At 36.4% G+C, this 24,586-nt stretch overlaps 1 protein-coding gene across 2 annotated transcripts in view; it reads left to right on the plus strand.

The window, feature by feature from the left end:
• Positions 1–479: 479 nt before the first annotated feature.
• The window catches only part of LOC149845042 (nuclear transcription factor Y subunit A-7-like), a 51,698-nt gene continuing 27,591 nt past the window's right edge, over positions 480–24,586 (plus strand). Inside the window, exons 1-2 of one of the 2 annotated variants that reach the window (XM_089995464.1) lie at positions 480–521; positions 2,638–2,745. In XM_089995464.1, the coding sequence (XP_089851590.1) occupies positions 2,709–2,745 (37 nt within the window). In that variant the 5' untranslated portion in view covers positions 480–521; positions 2,638–2,708. Of the gene's footprint in view, positions 522–606; positions 2,746–24,586 lie in introns of those variants that run through there. The other variant, XM_089995463.1, reaches the window with a different exon arrangement.

Raw genomic sequence — 24,586 nt, forward strand, 5'->3', positions numbered from 1 at the left:
TCAACATCTTCACAAATCAACAATCAAAGCCTGTCATCTAAGTCTTTCATTAAGCATGTAAATGCGCTACATATGGTTTGTATCAAGATGTAGCCAAAACAAACCTAACTCAATTTGGTTTTAGGTTGGCACACAATTGAAAGATGATGCTCTTTCAATTTTGAATCTAGAGATAAACAAATAGACATGTTCCATTGCGCAGGTTGACATTAACTGAAAATGTCAAAGGCCAAAAAACACTGGATATTGTAGACTACCACCAAAATCCTATTCGAAAGATCCAAACAAGGCTGACCCGAATCTAGTTGCTGCAGCCATAGACCAAAGCATCCAGAAGGACATAAATGGCTTATTCATTATACATAATGTCATAAAAGCCATTTCACTACTTTTTGCAGAATAAAGACTTAAAAAAAAAAAAAAACGGGGAAAGAGAATAAAGGAATATAAAAAAAGAGAAGATCCGTTTTGAAGGCCGTCCGAAGGACAGAGCCTCCTCAGTCTCTCTCTTCACACACAAGGTAAAAACCCTAAGTCTCTAGCAATTTATATATTTTTTAATTGCTAAATTAGCTTTTAAATCCTTCGTTATTGCCTCTATTTCAATGGAGCGTCCGTCCGTAGTTCCTTTTTTTTCTTTCTGTGAAATTATTGTTCCTTAAATTGCTTGATTTTCTTGGAGTTAATTCTCTCTGCTTTTTTTTTTCTTGGTTTGGTTTCTTCACCTCCTTTTGGAAACCTCTAAGATGTGATTTTTTTTTTTTGGAATTTGCAAGGATCTAGTGTTGGCAGAACCTGCTTAGGTTTTGTTGATGATTGAGATTAGTGTATGAGTTTGATTTTCTTTGCGTTTTCTTCGGTCGTGCGGTCGAAGAGGATAGCAGAGGATGATGAGGTGTTTTATTCGCTAAATTAGGAATTGTGCGAACTGTGATTTACGGAGTGTTAGGTTGTGTTGATTGAGTGTGCGGATGGTTTGTAAGTGAAATTGAGGGTTTCTGGGATTTGGGGTTCATCATGTTACATTTTCTCTAGGAATTCACCAAATCTGGGGTTTTCGATGATTGGTTAGTTTGGTGGGTAGGTACTCTTTTTTGGCGTGGTATGTAGAAGATGAATTCTTTTGTTGTTTATGTTAGTGGGGAAGAATTATTAGGCATGATCAAGCTGGCCTTGCATGCTGTTAAAGTTAATAGCTTGTTAGTGTTAGCAATGGCGTCATCGAGGAGTTTTGGAGGTCAAGGGATGTGGTTGATTGGAATTGGGGAGATACACTTTCGTTGTGGTACTTGTGTTTATTCTTTTACTACATTATCATGGATTGGATAAAAAAGTACAGCTGTATGTTTGGGCAGGTGGTCCCTGGAATCCATCAGGATAATCTTTCAGTTTCTTGATTCGTTTGTGTGGTTTAATATAATTTGGCCATCAATTTTGACTTAACTGGGTAGATGATTATGTCCTATAAAGCTCTCTGTCATGACCGCTCAGCCACTGAGCTGTACAGCTAGTTGATTAAATGTCCAATGGTTCCCAATATGGGCTGTACACCCTTCACATTTTGGAGCGGGTGTCTGTGCTCTTGCGAATGCCACGGCAGATGCTATTCCTTCTTGAACGCAAGTTGTTTGGAGGCCTCTACAAGTAAAGTCTAGCTTCCTTTTTTGGAATAACACTCCTTGGGGTGGAGCTTCCAAGACTCTAGGAAGAACAAGCTGACACTTACTATTTTAGGTTGGTTGTATAAGTCAGATAATCACGTAAGGACATCAAGAATGAATTAAAGGGACTACAATCACGTCTGACTGTCTTCACACACCCATGCGCACTGGTAGCTCTTGGTGTCACAAATCTTGCTCTCAGAATTTTCTCATCAAGTAAAATCTTTCACAATAAAAGAGGTTTTATTGGGAAAATATTGAGAATATCATGAAATTAATAAGAGATTAAAAAATTAAAATCAAGTAAGAAATCAAAATATCAGAAAAATGTTAAAAGAAATCAAGAAAGCCTAGTTAACATTGTGATATATTGATTTCCATTTTTTGTCAATTTATCATCAATATCTTGCTGATATTTGTGGCATTGGATCACATAACTTTGTATTTTCCTAAAGCGCTATTAGAATGTGAAGGTGAAGATTTAATTTAAGGTGTTTATTCTTTCAATTCATCTGAGGTCTGATGCAAACCTTGGATTTCACTAACTTATTGTCACTAAAAGGTTGTATAAGGTGCAGTGAAAGTGGAAATGGTGTGTGCTATTTCTTACTATCACCTTAGCATTTAATTCTCTACTCTGCCCACGTCTGTAACCAGTAAATCACACTTATCCAGTCATTTTGATTTTATGTGGTCACCAAGATGATATTCTAATGCATCATAATACTCTTTGTAAGGCAAAATTTGTTTTCTTTTGTTGGTCTACATTGTCATGATTATTATTTTGATCATCCTTCTCATCTTGCTGACTATGAGATGTTTGGCAAGTTCTTGGCTGTAATCTTTGAAGGTTCATATGTCCAGTGTGTGAATTGTAAGCTACATTAGATGAGTTAGTGATGTGTCGTATTTTCTAATATTGGAACATTCGGGCTGTAGCTCAAGCAAAATTGTTCTAACTGACTCTTTGTTTCAGATTTTGTGTCTTGGTGTCCTCGATTTCTATTCCATCTTGTAGTTTGGATTGAAAAGAAAGATTGAACTGTCATGACATCTTCAGTGCATGATCCATCTTCTCATTGTGGTAATTTTTCTCAAATGACTCATTAGTTCCTGTGATGAAGATTATCTTTTCCATTATAAGCAACATATATTTTCCTTCTTTTTTCATGTGGAATGTTTAAGCTAGCAATTATATAATGCAATCCCTTCCTTTATAAGAAACATGCATTTTCCTTCTATTTATGTGCGATCAATTATGTAATGGAATCCTCTCCATTATATGCATCTTCAGTGCATGATCCATCTTCTCGTTATGGTAATTTTTCTCAAATGACTCATTAGTTCCTGTATGAATATTATCTTTTCCATTATAACATACATTTTCCTTCTTTTTTGTGTGGGATCTTTAAGCGAGCAATTACATAATGGAATTCTTTCCATTATATGCATCTTCAGTGCAAGGAGTGCATATTTCACTTCTCAAACTACTTGAGTTTTTTATGTTCAGTGTATGTGGGGCATGTTTTGTCCACATTTTATTCTATGAACTAGTTCAAAAAAAGGCCATTTTTAGCTGTTCATGCTTTGTTTTTAGTTTGTACCAAAAACTGGAAAATCTATTTCCTGAAAATCAGGGGCATTACTTTCTCTTTAAAATTTGTTGGAGGTTATTGATTGCTAGTTTGATTGTTCCAGTTTCCTGAGTAAAACTTAGTTGTTAAGGTGCTTTCTATCTATTAAGTGTAATAAAATAGCGAAAGTGATAAAAACAATGCCAATAAGGGCTTACAAGATGGCAATCACAAAAAGTGCACAAGCACAAGCCAATGCCACTAAGGGCTTAAACAAGATCGCACTCACAATGTGCACAAGCACAAGTCCACTAAGTGACAACACAGATAGCGAACAAAGGGCAAACACAAGAGTAAAAAATATAGGATCTTATTGAGTAAGTGCTTGAGTAAAAGCATAAAAGAATAGGGGCGATCACACCCTTATTTATACAAGAGAAAAAGTACAGAAGAGAGAGACCATTGGGCTCCCAAGAGAGCCGCCTGACCATTGGGAGCCCCAACGACTGTACGGTCTTTCTGACTGGTGGGAGCCCCAATGACTTTATGGTCAAAAAGACCATAGAGCCCCTAATGGCTCCTCTAATTTACAAAAACAGAAAAATACAAATAAACAAAAAGAAAAACTATTTTAATAAACAAATTTATTACAAAGGAAAAATAACTAAAATACCCCTATAGGGCCTTTAACTATTACAAGATTAATAACTATATATATGTATATATAGGTATATACATACATGTATACATATATTTTAACACTCTCCCTTAAACTTACGATGAAATAACCAAAAGTTTGTTAAGGAGGAAAATAAAACAAGGTGCAAGAAGCGCTTTGGTAAAGAAATCCACTAGTTGTTCTGATGTGATTCGACAATGTAATAGTTCCTATCAAATATTCATCTATGACATAACGACAATCCATCTCAATGTGTTTGGTACACTCATGGAAGGTGTGATTGCTTGCAATGTAGATTGCACTTTTGTTATCGCATCACAACTTCAAAGAGTAAGAGATGATTACGCCCATATCTTTGAGAAGACTTCGTAACCATACAAGTTCCATTGTTGTTGTAGCCATTGCCCGATATTCAGCTTCGGTTGATGACAATGATATCTTTTGCTACTTCTTATATCTCCACAAAATTAAAGAATCTCTTAAAAACACAAAAAAACCTGTAATTGAGATTCTATCATTAGGATTTCTTTCTCAATTAACATCAGAATAAGCAAATAAATCCAGAGAGGAAGAAGAGGATAAAAAAAGCCCTTTAGTGATGATATTCTTAATGTATCTGATAATTCTTAACACAGCACTTATGTGCACAGTGGTCGGAGCATGTTGAAACTGATTGACAGAATGAATTGCATGAGCTATATCTGGTCTGGTGATGGGTAAGTAAGTGAGTGCTCCGATCAGCTGGCGATAGGGTGTAGGATCTTCAAGAAGAGTCACATCTTCAAGCCTTAACTTAACATTGATTACTTCTGAGGTTTCCATTTTCTTGTCATCTGAAATTTCAGACTTGGCGCAAATGTCAACAACAAGCTTCATTTGAGATAGAATGTACCATCTGGGAGAGTATGTAACTTCAATGATTAAAAAATATCTCAAATGACCCAAGTGAGACATGCTAAAATGTTCTTTTAAAATATTCTTACTTATCACTGACTCTCTGTTGGTTACTCCCAGTGATTATCATATCATCTACGTAAAGTAGAAGTATGCCTACTTTGGTACTTATACTTTTAATAAAAAGAATAGTGTCAGTATTGTTAAATGTAAACATATATATATATATATATATATATATATAACAAATATATCTATATATATATATATATATATTTACATATACAGTTTTTACATTTCTGTATATTCGAAGTTTAAGGGTATTTTGATCTTTTCACATGTACAACAGAAATAAGTGTGTTTCTATTTTTAGTTTTCTGTTTTTATTTTTATTCTTTTTCTTGTAATTATTCCCAGCCTTATGGTTTTTTTTTGGAATGTTGATAGAGTCGTTGGGAGCCTCTTATGTATATAAAAGGGGTCTACCCCCGCGCTCCTTTTGTAACATTCTCTAAGTGATTATTCCCCAATAGTATTATTTATTTTACGTGTTCGCAGCCCATTGTGGCTCATTCTTGTGTTTTCATCTCTTGACTCATAAGAGGTCATATCTGCAAAGTGTTCTCTTGCCCATAAGTGGCACTCCAAAAGCATATCCTTCAATATGGTATCATAGCCAATCGACTCCTTTGTGTTATTCGACTCTTTCTCAAGCGTACTTTGAAGTAGCTTGAAGATCGGGCTTTGCCTCAAGGAGCATGCCTACTAACCTTCTTGAAGATTGGTCTTCTTATGAATGCTTATGGACATTGGTGCTTCAAAAATAGTTGAAAGTTTGCTCAAGTATTTATTTCTCTTCCTCTCTCGTCTTTTGCTTTATATTATTTGGTTCTATGGCTGAAAAAGAAGTGATGATGGCAGTTCTAATAAAATTTGATGGAAAGAACTATAATTTATGGGCTACTGTCATCAAAAGAATCCTTATTGGTAAAGGATCGTGGGCCTCCTGTCGGCCTCCCGGCAAGCCATCAGAGAGAGAGGGGAGAAATGGAGGACACGACAAGGGCCATCGGCCTCCCGGGGAGACAACCGAGAGAGGGAGGAGAACCAAAAGACGGGGGGGGGGGGGGGGGGAGGAGAAGGGGGAGGCGCGGCAGGGGGCCGACGGCCTCCTGCCGGCAACCGAAGAAAGAGAAGAAGGGAAGGGCGTACCCGAGAGGTGATCGGCATCGTGGTCGGTCGGCGACATCGGTGTTGTCGCACACAGAGAACGAGAGAGAGGTGCAGGCGTACCGGTGAGGTGGTTGGCCACGGCAGCTTCGGGGGTTGCGAGAAGGGGGCATCAGCACGAGGAGAGTGAGGAAGAGGAGGAGAGAGGCGCGTCGCTGAGAGCCCACCCTCCCCTCCTGTAATGCTCTTAAAGTGCTCGGTGGTCCGATAATGGGGGAAAACCCTCAGAGGTTTCCCTTATCTGATCGAGGGGGGAAACGGCACGGGCGGGGTACGGCGAACAGGGGAGAGGGTTTTTTGTTTAAAAACCCTCACCCTTGCGTCGGGTTTTACAACCCTAACGAGAAAGAGCCTGGGTCGGGTCCAAACCCGACCCGGGTCCGGATAATTTTTTTTTAAACGTGGGTTTTACAATGGGTCTAGATTGAACCCTTGATCCAAATCCATATCCATTTAGATTTCAGCCTATACATGACCCTAGTCAATATGGATCCTGAATTAGGTCCAGATCCATATTGACGTCAACCCAAATGTATATAGACTGGTTGACTTCGATTCAAATTGGAAAAAGACCCAAAATAAAGGTCGGTCTAATTTGAAAAATACATTTTTTGAATCAACCCATATCCAAAATAGCCAAATCAGATCTCCTACGAGATCTACAGTTCATAACGGGATCTAACTATGGTTCTGGTTCCATTTAACTCTTGAATTTCAGTCAAATTTAAAAGTTAAAAATAAATAAAATTTGACGTGTTACAGATCATATATAGATATCTTCAATGGGCCCTGAACCAGGTTCAAACCCGCATTGACGTTAGCCCATATTTATTATTTTCAATTTTTGACATTAAATATAATTATTTAATTAAAAATTGTATTTTTGAGCTTATAAATATAGGAAAAATTATGAGATATTACATTCCATAATGTCTATGTTTTCTTTCGGTTAGTCCATTTTGTTGAGGAGTTCTTGGACAAGATTTATTATGCTAAATCTTGGTTTATTTTAAATAATTTTGAAATTCATTGGATAGGCATTTTCCACCCGAGTCGGATCTAAGGATAAAAATATTGCTTTGAAATTGATTTGTAATAATCATGTGAAATTCTTTAAAACAAGAAAAAACATCGGATTTGAGATTAAAGAAGTAAATCCACACATATCTAGTGAAATCATCAATAAATGTAACATAATATGAATAACCTCCTTTTAATATGACCAGGGAGAGTCATCAAACATCGGAATGCACTAATTTAAAAGGTCTTTTAGAGACAAATTTTCTATTTGTAAATGGAATAGCTTTCATTTTTCCAAAAATACAATCCTTGCAAATTAATTCTTTCTCATTAAAAAAAATTTTCTCAAAAGGGAAAAGATACATTTTTGAATAGCTTAGATGTCCATGTTTTTTATGTCAAGCTTCAATGTCTTTATCTTAGACATAGTTACAAAATGATTTTAAAGGGAGATTTAAATATTCCACGTAGTAGAGATCTCCTCTTTTATGGCCTTGCCCAATTCGCTTCCCGGATTGGAGATCCTGCACGAAACAACTCTTAGATGAGAAGGAGATTTCACATCCATGATCGGATATTTGAGAAACCGAAAAAAGATTTTAAATTTAATTTTGGAACAACTCTAATTTTTGGGACACAAAAATTTTGACAAGACTTTAAGGTTCCAATACTTTTAATTTGCAAAGATGTTCCATTAGCGGTGTAAATATGAGAACTTTTTGAATTAGTGCAAACATTAGATAAACTATTTTCATGTGGAGTCATATGAAAAGAAGCTCCCGAGTCAAGGATCTATGAGAGGAAAATGCTATCGTGAACCTTGAAGTTGATGGAGATTTAAGTAGTTTTTGGAGTGCCTCTGATAGTTGGGTAGGTGAAAAAGTGTTTCCTCCTCTTCTAATGGATTCTTCTTTCTTTGGTGTAGTTTCATCAATGGAAGCTACTTTGTTTTTGAAGGTATCATTAAGTTTCGGACAATTTGGCCTTATGTGCCCCGGTTCATGACAATGGTGACAAATGATTTTCCTATACCCATCATTATAGTTATTTTGCCTTCCAAAGTGTGGAGGCTTGTAAGATTTAGTATAATTGTCAGGTTTAGAGATGGCCAATACTTCATCTTCTCCTTTAACTATACCAAAAAAAGTTTCTTCTTGGCAAACTTTAGCAGCCGCATCTTCTAACGGAAGAACTTTAGTTATATGCAGGAGAGAAGATCTTGATCAAACTCGGGCCTAAGGCCATATAAAAATTGAAAAAATAATTCTTTTTCATGTGTTCTCTCCTTAACTCCACGTCTTTACTAGCAACCCACTTGAGTTAAAGAAGAGATAATTTGCCCCAAAGTGAGCCAAGAGAGCTAAAATAATCACGAATGCTCATATCACCTAGTTTGATTGTTCGTATCTTGTCTTGCAAGAAAATTTGTCTTGCAAGATCCTTTTGGGTATGCATACCCTTCAAAAAGAACTAAGCCTCATTGGCTTTACGAAATTTGACAATGTTGACACATATCTTGAGCTCAACATTGTTCATAAATCATGCAAGAATATTGGCATGGTTACTTTCTTAATCTTCTACCTATACCTTAGTTTGATGGTCTTGAATGACTTTCATACATGCTATCACCTTCTAAGGTTTTCTCTTGATCTTCTTCCTTTTTTGTGAGCTTGAATTGTGGTTCCGGGATGATGCCCATGACATACCTTCAAAGTTTCTTTCCTTTGAGATTGTTCTCCATAGCGGATGCCCACATCATCTAATTTGTGCCATTTAGCTTTGAAGGAGATCAATTTTTTGTTCATGATTCATTCTTGTAGAAAGAAATAGTAACAGAAAGCGGAAGAGAAAATAATGTGCAAAAGCACATTTGAAGAAGCTTTTCCTCACTTTGAATTACTTTGAAGATGCACTTCCTCAATAACTCGATGGCTTTGATACCATGTAATGAAATAACGGAAGTGATAAAAACAATGCAGGCTGACAAGATGACAATCACAAAAAGTGTACAAGCACAAGCCAATGCCACTAAGGGCTTAAACAAGATCACACTCACAATGTCCACAAGCACAAGTCCACTAAGGGACAACATAAATAGCCAACAAAGGGCAAAAACAAGAGTACAAAATATAGGATCTTATTAAGTGCTTGAGTAAAAGCATAAAAGAATAGGGGGGATCACACCCCTATTTATACAAGAGAAAAAGTAGAAAAGAGAGCGACCATTGGGGGCTCCCAAGCGAGTCGTTGCTATTGTCAAAAAGATCATGGAAGCCCTAATGGCTCCTCTAATTTACAAAAACAGAAAAATAAATGAAAAAAATTTGTTTTAATAAACAGCTTTATTATAAAGGAGAAATGACTAAAATGCCCTTATAAGGCCTTTAACTATTACAAGATTAACAACTATATATGTATATATGTATGTATATATAGGTATATACATACATGTATACATATATTTTAACATTAAGTGCATCTGAGAACAAAAACTCTCATGTATTATTTTATCCTTTTATGTTTGATGTCAGATTTGGGTGCACAAGATTTCTCTAAATTGGCACTGCAGATTTAGTGTTGTGACATGATTGCTGCTCGATATATTTAGCATGTGATCATATCAGTAACATAGATGTTTCTTATGGAGTGGTTTATCTTGTTATTTTCTAGGTAAACTGAGTTCCAGGATTTTTTTTGGGTTTGGACTTAGTTTCTTTTAATTGCATGCTAGAATAATATCTTGGATCAGAAATTATGTCCATGCAGAGACAGGAACCTCTGTATATGGTGACCGTGATATGCATGCTTGAACACTCTTATATCAATATTCTAAACACTTGTATGCAATAGTATTGTAGTTTTAGGGCCTTAGGTACTGCTTGCGCTGGCAGTTTAGAATCAAGGAGTTGTTCTTGTAATGAAATGTGCGGAAATAAGAAATGGTTCAATAATGAACCAAATAGCACAAGCACGTAATGTGCGAATCACATAAAACTCACAATGGAACGAGGGCCGAAAGGCAAAAGAATATTATTCAAGAAGAAATAGAGGAGGGAACTCCTTACAAATGAGAGAGGGGGAGTCCCCTATTTATACAAGAGGGAAAGAATAAAAGGGGGCCATTGGGGCTCCCCTTAGTGAACGTTGGGGAGCCCCAACAGTCATAAATATGACCGTTGGGGACCCCAACGTCTCACTAAGTGGGGGCCCCAATGGTCCCAAAAGAAAGAAAAATAAAAATAAAATAAAAGGAGAAAAAAAAGAAAAAAAGAAAAAAAGAAAAAACAAAGATCTTAAAAAATATATATGAAAAGACCAAAATACCCCTATCAGGTATTTTGGTATATACACAATATATATATGTATATATTTTAACACCCCTCCTCAAACTTTACGGGAAATGACCGAAAGTTTGCTAAGAAGAAACATAAAACGAGGAGTTGGAAGAGCGTTGGTGAAGAAGTCGGCTAGCTGATATTCTGATGTAACATAAGACAATGTAATAGTCCCTCAGAGGTATTCATCTCGAATATAATGACAGTCCATTTCAATATGCTTGGTGCGCTCATGGAATGTATGATTGCTTGCAATGTAGATCGCACTTTTGTTGTCACAACACATCTTGGAAGGAATTGAAATGACAATCTCCATATCATAAAGAAGACTCCTAAGCCAAACAATTTTCCTAGTTGTAATCGCCATGGCACAATATTCAGCTTCTGTTGATGACAAGGATACCTTTTGCTGCTTCTTGCACCTCCATGAAATAAGTGAATCACTTAAGAAATTGCAAAAACCAGTAGTTGAGATATGATCATTGGGATTACCTCCCCAATTTGCATCAGTATAAGCAGTCAAATCAAAAGATGAAGAGGAGGATAAGAAAAGCCCTTTTGAGATGCTATTCTTGATATATTGTACAATTCTCATGACAACTGCCATATGAACTGTCGTAGGGGCATGCTGAAACTGGCTTACTGAATGGACTGCATGCGCGATATCTGGTCGGGTGATAGATAAATAAGTAAGTGATCCAATTAATTGACGATAAGGAGTGAGATCATCAAGTAGAACACCATCTTCAAGCCTTAATTTGGCATTTATAACTTCAGGAGTCTCTACTTTCTTATCATCTGAAATCCCGGACTTGGCACAAATATCTGCTGCCAGCTTCATTTGAGATAGAACATATCCTTGCTGTGAATAGGCCACCTTAATACCTAGAAAACACCTCAAAAAACCCAGGTAAGACATATCAAAAGTTTTCTTTAACATAGTTTTAATATCGTCTACTCCCTCTTTGTCACTTCCAGTGAGATCATATCATCAACATAAAGAAGTAGAATTACCATAGAATCACCTATTTTCTTAACAAAGAGAGCAATGTCGGTATAACATGAAACAAAACTCAAATTAATCAATATATTACTAAACCTGTCATACCAAGCCTTGGGAGCTTGTTTAAGACCATACAAAGTTTCTTTAGTTTCAAAACCTTTCCATTTAAACTCATATCAGGAGGAGGATTCATATAAACCTATTCACAAAGGTCTCCATTCAAAAAAACATTTTTAACATCAAGTTGATAGATATGCCATTTTTTGATAGAAGCAATCACAATAAGAGTTCGGACACTTGTCATCCGAGCGACTGGGGCGAAAGTCTCATCATAATCTACCCCATACTCTTGAGCGTATCCTTTAGCTACCAATCTAGCTTTATATCTTTCTAACAATCCATCACTTTTTGTTTTTATCTTAAAGACCCATCTACATCCTATGGGTTTCTTTCCTTGAGGAGGATCAACAAGTTCCCAGGTTTGAGCTTTCATAAGAGCATTTAGTTCATGTTACATTGCTTCATTCAAATGTGTGTATTGTTTAGCATCATTATAGTGAGATGGTTCATAAAAGGAGTGAATGACTAATAACCAAGTTCTAAAATGTGGTGAAAAAGACTCATAAGATACAAACCTATTTGGTGCTTTAGAAATACGATTTGACCTTCTTTGAAATGATTCTTTCAAAGACATATTTTGAGAGAATTGATCAAAAGCGCAGATGAGAGTTTTCACTTCTCCTAGTATAAACTTGAGTGTTGTTTGTCATATGTTCATCCACACTTTCATGAGATTCATTTCTTTCATTGTCAGAGACTTGATCATTTTGATTTTTAATTTCATTAAGAGACTCAATATTTTCAATTGAATCTGATTCATCTTGTCGGGGCAGTAAATCAAACAAAAATGCATAGTTATTGTTTTTTTTGGCTCAAGATTTGCAAAACCATCTTCTTCTTCAAGAAAAGTAACATTTTTAGAGATATAAAGTTTATTATTTGTTAGATTGAAGCATCAATATCCTTTTTGTTTTTCACCATATCCTAAGAAAACACATTCAATAGCTTTTGGAGAAAGCTTGCCATTTTTGTGAGTAAGTACATAACATTTACAACAAAAAACTCTTAATCTTTTAAAATCCGGAGACATGTTATAAAGCTTTTCGAAAGGAGAGACATTGTTTAGAGATGACGAAGGAATTCTATTAATAAGGTATGTTGAAGTTAAAGCGCCTTCGGCCCAGAAAGACTTTGGAATATTTTTTGAAATCAGAAGAGTTCTAGTTGTTTTCATAATGTGACTATGTTTTCTCTCTGCAAGACCATTTTGTTGCGGTGTGCTGGGACAAGATCTTTGGTGACAAATTCCATTTTGTCTTAAATAAGTTTGAAATTCGTTTGACATATACTATCCTCCACAATCTGATATTAAAATAGACAAAGTACTTAGAAATTGATTTTTGATCATTGCATGAAAATCTTTAAAGGTGGAAAACACATCGGATTTTCTACTTAGCAAGAAAATCCATGTGTACCTAGTGAAATCATCCACAAAGATTACATAGTATAAGAAACCTCTCTTAGACATAACAGGAGAAGGACCCCAAACATCGGAATGGACTAATTCAAACGGTCGAGTAGAGACAAAGTTTCTTTGAGGAAAATAAGTGGTTTTCAATTTACCAAAGATGCAATCTTTATAAGTCATAACTTTTTCATTACAAGATTTTCCCAAAAAAGAGAAGCGAGACATCTTTGAAAAATTCGAATGGCCAAGTCTCTTGTGCTATACATCTATACTTTTGTCATTTACAAAACTACAAAATGACTTGGAGGAAAGACACAAAAAATCCATAAAATACAGATCGCCCCTCCTATTGCTATGCCCAATCAACTTCCCTGACTGAAGATCCTGCACAGAGCAATTCTTAGGTGAGAAAGAGACTTGGCATCCAAGATCGGTAATTTGAGAGACCAAAAATAAGTTTAAATTGATTTTTGGAACTACCCTTACTTTTGGAACAAAATTTTTTTGAGGGTGTTTTGAATCAAGTGTTCTAATATTTTCAATTTTCAAAGAGGTCCCATCGGCCATTGAAACATAAGATGTTATGGGAGTGGAATGCACATTAGAAAGAATGTGTTTGTGAGATGTCATGTGAAAAGAAGCACTAGAGTCTAAAATCCACATACCTAGAGGAGATGAAGAGGTTGCGATAGCAGCACCCGAAATAGAGGATTTTTAAAAAAGATGTTGGAGTGCCTCCGAAATTTGATTTAGTGTCTTTAATGTCTCCTCCATTGTTGTTGACTTCACTTTGAACATTCTCACCAACCACAGCCACTTTCCCTTTAAGCTTAGGACATACCGGTTCGATGTGACCCAGTTCATTACAATAGTGGCAAATAACACCCTTTCTAAAGCCATTGTTTTTAGCGAAATGAGGAGGCCTATAAGGCTTAACATTGGATCCCGGCCTAGTAACGACCAAAATTTCATCATTTTTATGAGTCATGTCAAGACGAGTTTCCTCTTGACAAACTTCGGCAAGAGCATCTTCAATAGGTAAGGCCTTGCTTCTATGAAGGGATGCCCTTGTTCAAATTCCGGCCTAAGACCATGAAGAAATTGAAAGAAATGTTCTTTCTCAACTTGTTCTTTTCTTAACTCAATATCTTCCGGAGCCACCTACTTAGGCTCAAGTAGAGCAAGCTCATCCCAAAGAGGGGATAGAGCACTAAAGTAATCTCGGACATTCATGTCCCCTTGTTTAGTAGACCAAATTTTTTTTTGACAAAAAAATTGTCTAGCTAAATCTTTTTGGGTATACATCTCCTTAAGAAAGAACCAAGCTTCATTGGCTCTTCTAAACTTGGCAATGTTGGCACAAATTTTTATGTCAACATTGTTCATGAACTATGCCAAAATTTTGGCGTGATTACTCTCCCAATCTTCTACCTTAGATTGATGATCATTTATTGCCTTAATGCGATCTTCTCCATCAAGAGCCTTTTCGACGCCACCTTCAATCTTGGTGAGCTTCAATGTTGGCTCAAGAGACATCCCCATCACGAAGCCCCATAGCTTTTTGCCGCGAAGGTGATTCTCCATGGCCAATGCCCACATCAAATAATTTGATCCATTGAGCTTGAAAGAGAGTTCAACTCTTGTGTCGTGCTCCATGATGACAGAGGTAGAAATGGAAAAAGAACAAAGAAAAATACCTTCAAGACAACAAGTAATTCAACCTTGCTCTGATACCATATAATGAAATGTGCGGAAATAAGAAATGGTTCAATAATGAACCAAATAGCACAAGCACGTAATGTGCAAATCACATAAAACTCACAATGGAATGAGGGCCGAAAGGCAAAAAAATATTATTTAAGAAGAAATAGAGGAGAGAACTCCTTACAAATGAGAGGGGGAGTCCCCTACTTATACAAGAGGGAAAGCATAAAGGGGGGCCATTGGGGCTCCCCTTAGTGAACGTTGGGGAGCCCGCTCCCCAACGGTCATAAATATGACTGTTGGGGACCCCAACGTCTCACTAAGTGGCCCCCCCAATGGTCCCAAAAGAAAGAAAAAAAATAAAAAATAAAAGGAGAAAAAAATAAAAAGAAAAAAAAAGAGCCTAAAAAATACATATGAAAAGACCAAAATACCCCTATTGGGTATTTTGGTATATACACAGGATAATATACATATATATACTCGTGTATATATATGTATATATTTTAACAGTTCTCTCAATGCTTCAGAATGTAATTTTGTTAATCCTTTGTAGCCTCAAATCCTTTCTTTTCACATTTAGAAATTTTAGTCCCAATGCTCTTTAGGTATAATAAACCCACACTCTGGACCTCTGATATGTGCATCATCAAGATAATTTTATGGGTTCATTTCCTAAGGAAACTGACGAGAGGCAGTTCTTTGTATGTTGTAAACAGTCCGACATAAATATTAGTTTAATTTGTCATATTTTTATAGGATTTGAAACAACTGCTACAAAATATTGTAGTGCAATGGGGAAAATTTGTCAAATGTAATTTGTTAAATTTTTATAGGAGATAAAAAGAGCACTAATGAGTCATATAAGAATAAGGGTGATATACAAGATTGCACAAACTATCGTGGTATAAAACTCATGAGTCATACTATGAAACTTTGGGAGAGGGTGATTGAGTCTAGGTTGAGGAAGGTTGTCATGATATCGGAGAATCAATTTGGTTTTATGCCTGGAAGATCAACTATGGAAGCTATACATCTTCTTAGACAACTTATTGAAAGATATAGAGAGAGGAACAAAGATTTGCATATGGTTTTTATTGATTTAGAGAAGGCATACGATAGAGTACCTAGGGACGTTCTCTGGTGGACAATGATGAAGAAAGGTGTTTCTCTCAAGTACATTAGTATAATTAAAGATATGTATGAAGGAGTAGTAACCAATGTCCGCACTTGTGGAGGGGTGACAACCAATTTTCCGATAACGGTTGGGTTACATCAAGGATCTGCTTTAAGCCCTTTCCTATTTGCGATAGTGATGGATGAGCTTACGAGATCAATTCAAGAAAATGTACCGTGGTGTATGTTGTTTGCTGATGATATTGTTTTGATTGATGAGTCTAGAGCTGGGGTTAATGCTAAGTTAGAATTATGGAGACAGACATTGGAAGCTAGAGGTTTTAAGTTGAGTAAGAGTAAGACTGAATATATGGAATGTCGGTTTAGTAAGCAACGAAGTAGTGATGGGAGTGTAGTGAAGCTTGGTGAGCAAGATATACCGGTGAATGATTATTTCAAATATTTGGGATCCATCATTCAAAAGTATGGAGAAATTGATGGAGATGTAAATCATAGGATAAAGGTTGGGTGGATGAAATGGAAAAGTGCTACTGGAGTGCTGTGCGATCGTAGAATGCCATTGCGGTTGAAGGGAAAGTTTTATAGGACGACTATTAGACCCGCTTTACTATATGGTACGGAATGTTGGGCTGCCAAGCGACATCATATTCAAAAAATGAGTGTAGCTGAGATGCGGATGCTTAGATGGATGTGTGGAAATACAATAAAAGATAAGATTCGGAACGAAGAGATACGTAAGAAGGTAGGTGTTGCACCCATTGAAAATAAGATGCGAGAGAATCGTTTACGGTGGTTTGGACATATTCGGCGAAGGCCTAATGATGCTCCAGTTAGAAGGTTGGAGAAATGGGAAAATATATTAGTTAAAAGAGGTCGGGGTAGGCCTAGGAAGACTTGGATGGAGATGATAGGAAAGGATATGAATGCTTTGAACCTCACCGAGGACATGGCGTTGGATAGAAATGATTGGAGGAAAAGGATTCATGTGGAAGACCCAAAATGAATTTCTTTTTTGGTTCATATTGCTGACCCCAATTGTTTTGGGATGTAGGCGTAGTTGTTGTTGTTGTTGTTGTATAAAAAGAGCACTACAAGCGTCAAAAAGTCATTGGTTGTATTTTCACTAATGATATCATATGTGTGAATGACCAAGAAAATGAATAATTAGTAATGGACTGCAATACAGTGGATTTCTCATCCCTAATCATAGTCATCAGTAATGCACAAGCTCCAATACTTAAGAGCAATATCCATATCCAGTCATGGAAATATGCTGGAACTAGCTAATACCATGAATGGCATCCAGAAAGCAATCTTAAGATATGTAAGAATGCTTTCAAACTAAGGAAACATTGTGAGATCACTTTTTACTTCTTAAGTGGTATCATTAGAGCACATCTCTGCCTAAGCAATTACCATTTTCCTATTTGACGATAAGATGATGAAACTGTTAAAATATATACATATATGTATATATATTTATTTCTTATGTAATAAGTAATACCCACTAGGGGTATTTTCGTCTTTTCATTCATTATAATAGCTATTGACTAGGGACATTTTTGTAGTTTTATTATTTTTCTTCTTTTTTAGCCTTTAAGATATTATGTAGGGGCTCTACTTAGTCATTGGAAGCTCCCAATAGTCACATTTATGACCTTTGGGAGCTCCCAGCTCCCAATGACTCCTTTGGGAGCTCCCACTTAACGTGTAGCCTATATATATGGGACCTCTTGTCCCCATTTGTTCAATGCTTCTCTTAAGCATTTTATGTGCAATAAAGGATATATTTTTTATGTTGTGTTGATCTTTTTGACTCTTTGAAGCCTTTTATGCACCTTGTGCTTGTGAAGTCCCTTGGTGCTTTGTGTATTATCTATCTCATATTGGGTTTGTAATAGTGCATATGCACTTTGTTTTTGTATTTTCGCATACTTCATTACATGGTATCAGAGCCTTAGTGTTAAAATGTAACATATATATAATAATAATATTCATATTATTATTATATATATATGTAATTTTATTTTTATTTTTCTGTATTTTTTTGCTATTTTCTTTTTAGCTTTTTTAGAGTCTAGTTCTAATAGAACTAGATTTACATTATTAGTTAAGTTCCACTTGAAACTTAACTAATAATGTAACCATTGGACTAGTCCAACGGTTACATTTATAACCGTTGGACTAGTCCAACGGTTACAAGGAGAGCTCCTTAAGAGCTCTCCTCTCCCACTTGTATATAAAGGGGTGCATCCCCTCTTGTATTCTATTCTAATGCTTCTTAAGCATTTGGTGTTTCATATCAATAAAGAATATTTTTTATTTCTTCTTTTGTTTTCCATTATACCCTTTTTAAGGGTTATGCTTTAGTGTCTTTTTAGACACCTTCTCGTGCTGATCTAAGTTCGTGTTTGCAAGATCCTCATTTCATTTCATGGTATCAAAGCGAGGTTCATCTTACATCGTGAAGATTTCTTGCCTTGTTTTCCGTGCTAAGCTTGCAAATGTGTTTTATCACCTTGGTTGGGGTTTTTAAAGCCTCTTTTGAAAGGAGAGAAAAGAAAGGCTCGTAGCATCAAAATATCGTGTTTGCTTTCTCTTACCCTCTCTTTTTTTTTTCTCCTTGTTTTATCATATTTGTAAAAGATGGTTGATCAAGATAAAATCTCCATCGTACCCATGAAGCTAAACGACACAAATTATGTAAATTTGAAAAAAAACGAGTTTGTCTAATCCTGCCTGCATATGGGATCTTGAAAGTGAAGGAAAATGTTCATTTTTGAAAGACAAGTGAGAAATCATTTTTGGAAAGAAGACCAACCGCAAGAAGAATGATCAACACGAGATCCGATCTTTGAAAGAGAATCAACATGAGATATCATCATGAGGGTCAATTTTTTGAAGGCAATGACTTGAAAACCTACTTTTTGAAAAAGAAGATCAACAATAGATTTGATTTCTGAAAATAACAGTTCGAAATTGATAATAAGATCAACACAATGGTTGATTTTTGAATATGATGTTTTAAAACCAAATCTTGGAAGATAAGACCAACACAAGGGTTGATCTTTGAATATAATGTTTTAAAACCAAATCTTGGAAGATAAGACCAACACAAGGGTTGATCTTTGAATATAATGTTTTAAAACCAATCTTGGAAGATAAGACCAACACAAGGGTTGATCTTTGAATATAATGTTTTAAAACCAATTGTAGAAGATAAGACCAACACAAGGGTTGATCTTTAAATATAATGTTTTGAATCCAAATTTTGGAAAATAAGATCAATATGAGGGTTGATAATGGTTCGAAACCCATTTTTGGAAAATACGATCAACACAAGGGTTGATTTTTGAATGCAATGGTTCAAAACCAATTTTTTTTGGAAAATAAGATCAACACGAGGGTTGATTTTTGAAGATGAATGATTTGACACCATTTATTTTTTAGAAAAGAAGATCAACACGAGGGTTGATTTTGAAAAAGATTGGACCAAAAATATTTGAACTTTTCGGTTATCATGACCAAGATTTTGTAGAAACTTTCAAAATTTTATGATTTTTGAAAGACCCTCATAGGTAATATCATTTCTCTCATGAATGATGTCAGGATTGTCCCGCATTCTGAAAAAGAGCAGGAATTTAACGCCCTAGTATGGCAAAAGAAAGAAGTATTGGATATAAGGAAATTGACATTTCATTGATAAGCAAAGATTTGATAACAAAACTGAATATTTACAAGTACTTTAAAAGAAATGATTCATAAAAGACTGGGCTGACTTGCCCCTACAAGACGACTACCAAAAAGGAATGACACTGCAGAAAACTTTGGCATCCTCAATTCTTTGAGTGGTCCGGAAATGGCTCTGTCAGGACCATGGTTGCCAGTTGAGGAAGCGGGAGCGGGAAGCGATACGGGAAGCGGGGGCGGGAAGCGAGGCACTTTCAAAATTTTAGGAAGCGGGGAAGCGTGGGACCACTTAGGACCGATTCGGGAAGTGTCTTTGAAGCGACCTAGGAAGCGTCTCGGAAGCGACCTAGGAAGCGTCTTGGAAGTGAGGGGAAGCGAAAAAAATAAAAATAAAAAATACAAAAAATTGAAAAAAACAGGGGAAGCGTGGGGGAAGCGAGGGGGAAGCGTGATGGGAAGCGCGCTTCCCATTAAAGGGAAGCGCGTCCCCCATTAAAGGGAAGCACGTCCCCCATTAAAGGGAAGCACGCTTCCCAAAAAAAGGGGACACTTCCCCCCACGCTTCGGAAGCGCGACGTTTCGCGCTTCCCCTTTTAGCTAGGCGCTTCCGGTAACCCTGGTCAGGACTGCTGGGTGCTCTTCTTCCTCGTCCTCCACCAGCTCACTTCTATCAATGCAGTCTTGTATCATATGCTTGAGGACGAAGCAATGCTTTGTATCGTGCCCTGTTGCTCTATGAAACTTGCAGAACTAGTCTTTGAATTTTCCCAAGATTACGGGAGGATCTGCGACTTTAGGGAGTTTGATCATCCTATGCTTTTAACATGTAATCCAGAACTGTTTCCAAAGTTTGATCTAAAGGAGTGAAGACTCAATCTTTCTCCCATTTGATGTACTTGGGCTTCTCTTGAAGATCCCCTTTTTGTTGGAGGAAAAAGCATGAAGAATGGGAGATGAGGAATTTTAAAATCCTCTCATGGATTTTCTCATCCGTAGAAACAAGAATTAACGCCAATATTATCAAGTTTAAGAAGGCTTCTCAAGCGTGGGAGTACCTTGATAAGATGTACACCTCTAGGGACCTGTCTCATAAATATTACCTCCAAAAGAGAGTTCTAACTCTTCGTCAAGGAGAGATGACTATAAGGGAGTATTTTGCCGAACTCTCTTCTATTTGGGATGAGCTTGCTATGCTCGAACCCAAGTGGAGTGGAGAAGCCATAGAGCTTCGTTATAAACAATTGGAAGAAAATAGATTTTTTAATTTTTTGAATGGGCTTAGGCCTGAATTCGAACAAATTCGATCTTCTCTTTTATCCGCCTTCACTTCCCCCTCTCTTGAAGATGTAATTACTAAACTAAGTGGGGAAGAGACTCGTATGGGTATAAGCAAGAACAACCCAAGTGTTCTAGCTACACCTTCCTATAATGAAGAAAATGAAGGAGTTAATGCCGTCTCAAGACCGGGGAGCAACTTAAGAACCTACAAGCCTCCTCACTTCAAGAATCAAAACTCAAGTGGTCAAGCAGGGAAGAAGGATTATAGCAAGCTTTTATGTCATTTTTGTAAGGAACCGGGGCATATCAAGCCTATTTGCCCAAAGTGAAAAAAATTACTTGCCATGGCTACTACATCCCAACCTCAAAAGGAATAGTGCTCATCATCTTCAAATGGAGCTCTTTCATTGCAACAAATCGTGGATGCACTTCAACCTCTTTTAAAAGGGGCTATTTCCGGAGCCGCCATGTCAACCTCTTCTCCTCTCGGTAAGACCTCTTGGCTTTTAGATTCGGGTGCTTCTTTTCACATGACCCCAAGTTTTAGTTCTTTTTCCGAATACTCAAAAAATCCCTCTCTATCTTTTGTTTCAACTGCGGATGGAACATCTCTTGAAGTAAAAGGAATAGGAAATTTTGAAAAACAAGGGTTCTTTATTCCAAAAATTAGATTTACACCCAAATTAAACTTAAATTTGCTTTCTGTTTCTCAACTCTCGGATCATGAGTGTGATATAAAGTTCTTATCTAACAAGTGTTGGATACAGGATCCCCGGTCCGGGAGATTGATTGGGGAAGACTCTAGGAAGGGCGATCTATACTATGTCGATTCCCTTCAAATTCCAAAGAACCTGTTTTGTAATGTTGTCCAACAAAAGGATATTAATGTGTGGCACAAGAGACTTAGACATCCAAATATTGCAAAAATTTCTCATTTACCTTTTGTTAAAAGTCTATGTAAAAGTGATTTAACTTGTAATGACTGTATTCTTGGGAAAATAAAAAAATTGCCTTTTTGTGAAAGATCTATGTTTACAACAAGACCTTTTGAAATTATCCATTCGGATGTATGGGGACCGGCACCCGTCCTATCAGAAGGAGACTTTGCATATTATGTCATTTTTGTTGACGACTACACGAGATATTTTTGGATTTATTTTCTTAAACACAAATATGAAGTTTTCTCAATTTTTAAAACCTATCATATGATGATTAAAAATCAATTTAATGAGAATCTAAAAATTTTTAGAACTGACTCCGGTAGAGAATACCTTTCAAGTGAATTCAAAATTATCTTGAAAGTCATGGTATTCTTCACCGACGATCTTGTCCCAAAACCCCTCAACAAAATGGATTAGCCGATAGGAAGCATAGACATATAATAGAGACAACTCATTACTTGTTTCTCAAAACATCCCAAAAGGTTTTTGGGCTGAAGCGACTTTAGCATCTGTCTATCTGATGAATCGGCTACCTTCTAAAAACTTGAACAATATTTCACATTTTGAAAAATTGTATACCAAAGAACCCGACTATAGTCGGTTGACAATTTTTGGTTGCAAATGTTTCGTTCTTACTGACAAGAATGACAAGCTTTCGCCAAAAGCCATTGCCTGTGCTTTTCTTGGATATTTTGAAACCCAAAAAGGGTTTTGTTGTTATGATATTGAGAATGACAAGCTATATGTTTCCAGAAATGCGAATTTTCTGGAAAATGTTAATGGTTTTGAAAGGAGTGAACCCTTTGAAGAAAACATGGATTACTCCTTTTTATTTGAAATGTTAGCACATGATGATGATAGTGATGACGATTTCATTCATAATGACGTCAATGATAAAGAAGATGGCTCTTCCCATCCACCTATCTCCCAGCATAGAAGTGAAGGAGCATTGAGAGATCCTATAACATATACCTATAGAGATAAAAACAGTTTTAGGAGTGCAATTGAAAAATTCAGTGAACCTAGTGGGTCCAATTCAACAAATGATGAAAACCTACGAAGAACTGAGAGAAGTAGAAAGATGCCTTCTAGGTTTATTTCATATGATTCACTTACTCCTAAACATAGAGTCTGCCTTAGCGCCATTCATTCCTATATAGAACCCAAAAACTTCGAAGAAGCCAAAAAGAATGATGAATGGCTGAAAGCAATGGAATATGAGCTTTCAGCTCTCAACAGGGCAAAGACTTGGGAGTTCCAAGATCTTCCTAAGGGTAAGAAAGCAATAGGGTGTAGATGAGTATTTAAGGTAAAAACTAAGAGCGATGGATCTCTTGAAAGATATAAGGCTCGATTAGTTGCAAAGGGATATAGTCAAGAATACAGGATTGACTAACCCGAATGGTCACTGTCTGATGTCTCATTACCGTTGCCTCAATCAACAAATGGAACATCTATCAAATGGATGTTAAAAACGCCTTCTTAAATGGTGATCTGAATGAAGAAGTATATATGGATGCTCCACCAGGAATGAAGACTCCCAAAGGGAAAGTGCTTCGTCTTCGAAAAACACTTTATAGTTTAAAACAAGCTCCTAAGGCTTGGTATGATAGATTTAACTCCGTAATGTTAGAAAATGGTTTTTCTTCCTGTTTCACTGACACTGCCTTATTTGTTAGAAAAACCAATACAGGGATTGTCATTCTGCTCTTATATGTGGATGATATGCTTATAACCGGAAGTGATTCTAAAGGGGTTAAAAGCATAAAATCAATTTTGAAGGATAGGTTTGAAATGTCTGATTTGGGATTTCTAACTTATTTTTTGGGTATTGAAGTAACTTACTCTCATAGAGGGTATTTTTATCTCAAACTAAGCTTGCCTTTGAGATTATTGACCGGTCAGGTATTACAAGTGATAAGGTTTGTGAAACTCTTGCTATAGTAGGAGCTAAAATGAAGATTGATGATGGTATTCCTCTCTTCGATCCCACCCCCTATAGACAGCTTGTGGGATCTTTGATGTATCTGAGTATTACTAGACTAGATATCTCTCGTGCAGTTCATACTGCAAGTCAGTTCCAACATGCACCAACATCAGTTCACATGAGTGCCATCTTGCGGATTGTGAGATACATAAAAGGCACACTAAACAATGGAGTATTCTTATCCTCTTCTTCTGACTTAAAAATTAATTGTTTATACTGACTCTGACTGGGGAGGTGATCCAAATAACTGTCACTCCACCATTGGTTTTTGTGTGTTTTTAGGAGACTCGCTGATTTCATGGAGATGTAAGAAGCAGCAAAAAGTGTCTCTATCATCAACAAAAGCTGAATATCGTGCCATGACGACTACTACCATGGAAATTGTATGGATTCATCAGCTATTAGAAGACATGGGGATCTCAATAGAAGGGCCCACCAAGCTATGCTGTGATAACAAGAATGCGATATACATTGCCAAAAATCGTACTTTTCATGAGCGGACTAAACACATTGAGATGGACTGTCACTATGTTCGGGAAGCGTATTTGAAAGGAGTTATAGATCTTCCATATGTAACTTCAGAATATCAGTTGGCAAATTTCTTCACCAAAGCTTTGTGTGCTCCGCGGTTCAATTTCCTTCTTGGCAAACTTTCGGTCATCTTGCCCTAAGTATGAGGGGGGGTGTTAAATTATAATTTATAAGACAATGTATTTTTTATATATATTTTATATATATAAAAGAAGATACATATACATATATATATTTCATATATGTATATGTATTCATCTACTTGTATATATAAAATATATATTTCTTTATTGTATTGGCTGTAGGGGTATTTTAGTCATTTCTATATTTTACGCATATTCATGTTTTTTAGTATGATTGTAATTCCTCCTTTTTATTTTTTTATTTTTGTAAT

The sequence above is a fragment of the Nuphar pumila genome, chromosome 2 (assembly GCF_984573655.1).
Source record: "Nuphar pumila chromosome 2, dmNupPumi1.hap1.1, whole genome shotgun sequence".
In the NCBI taxonomy this organism is placed as follows: domain Eukaryota; kingdom Viridiplantae; phylum Streptophyta; class Magnoliopsida; order Nymphaeales; family Nymphaeaceae; genus Nuphar; species Nuphar pumila.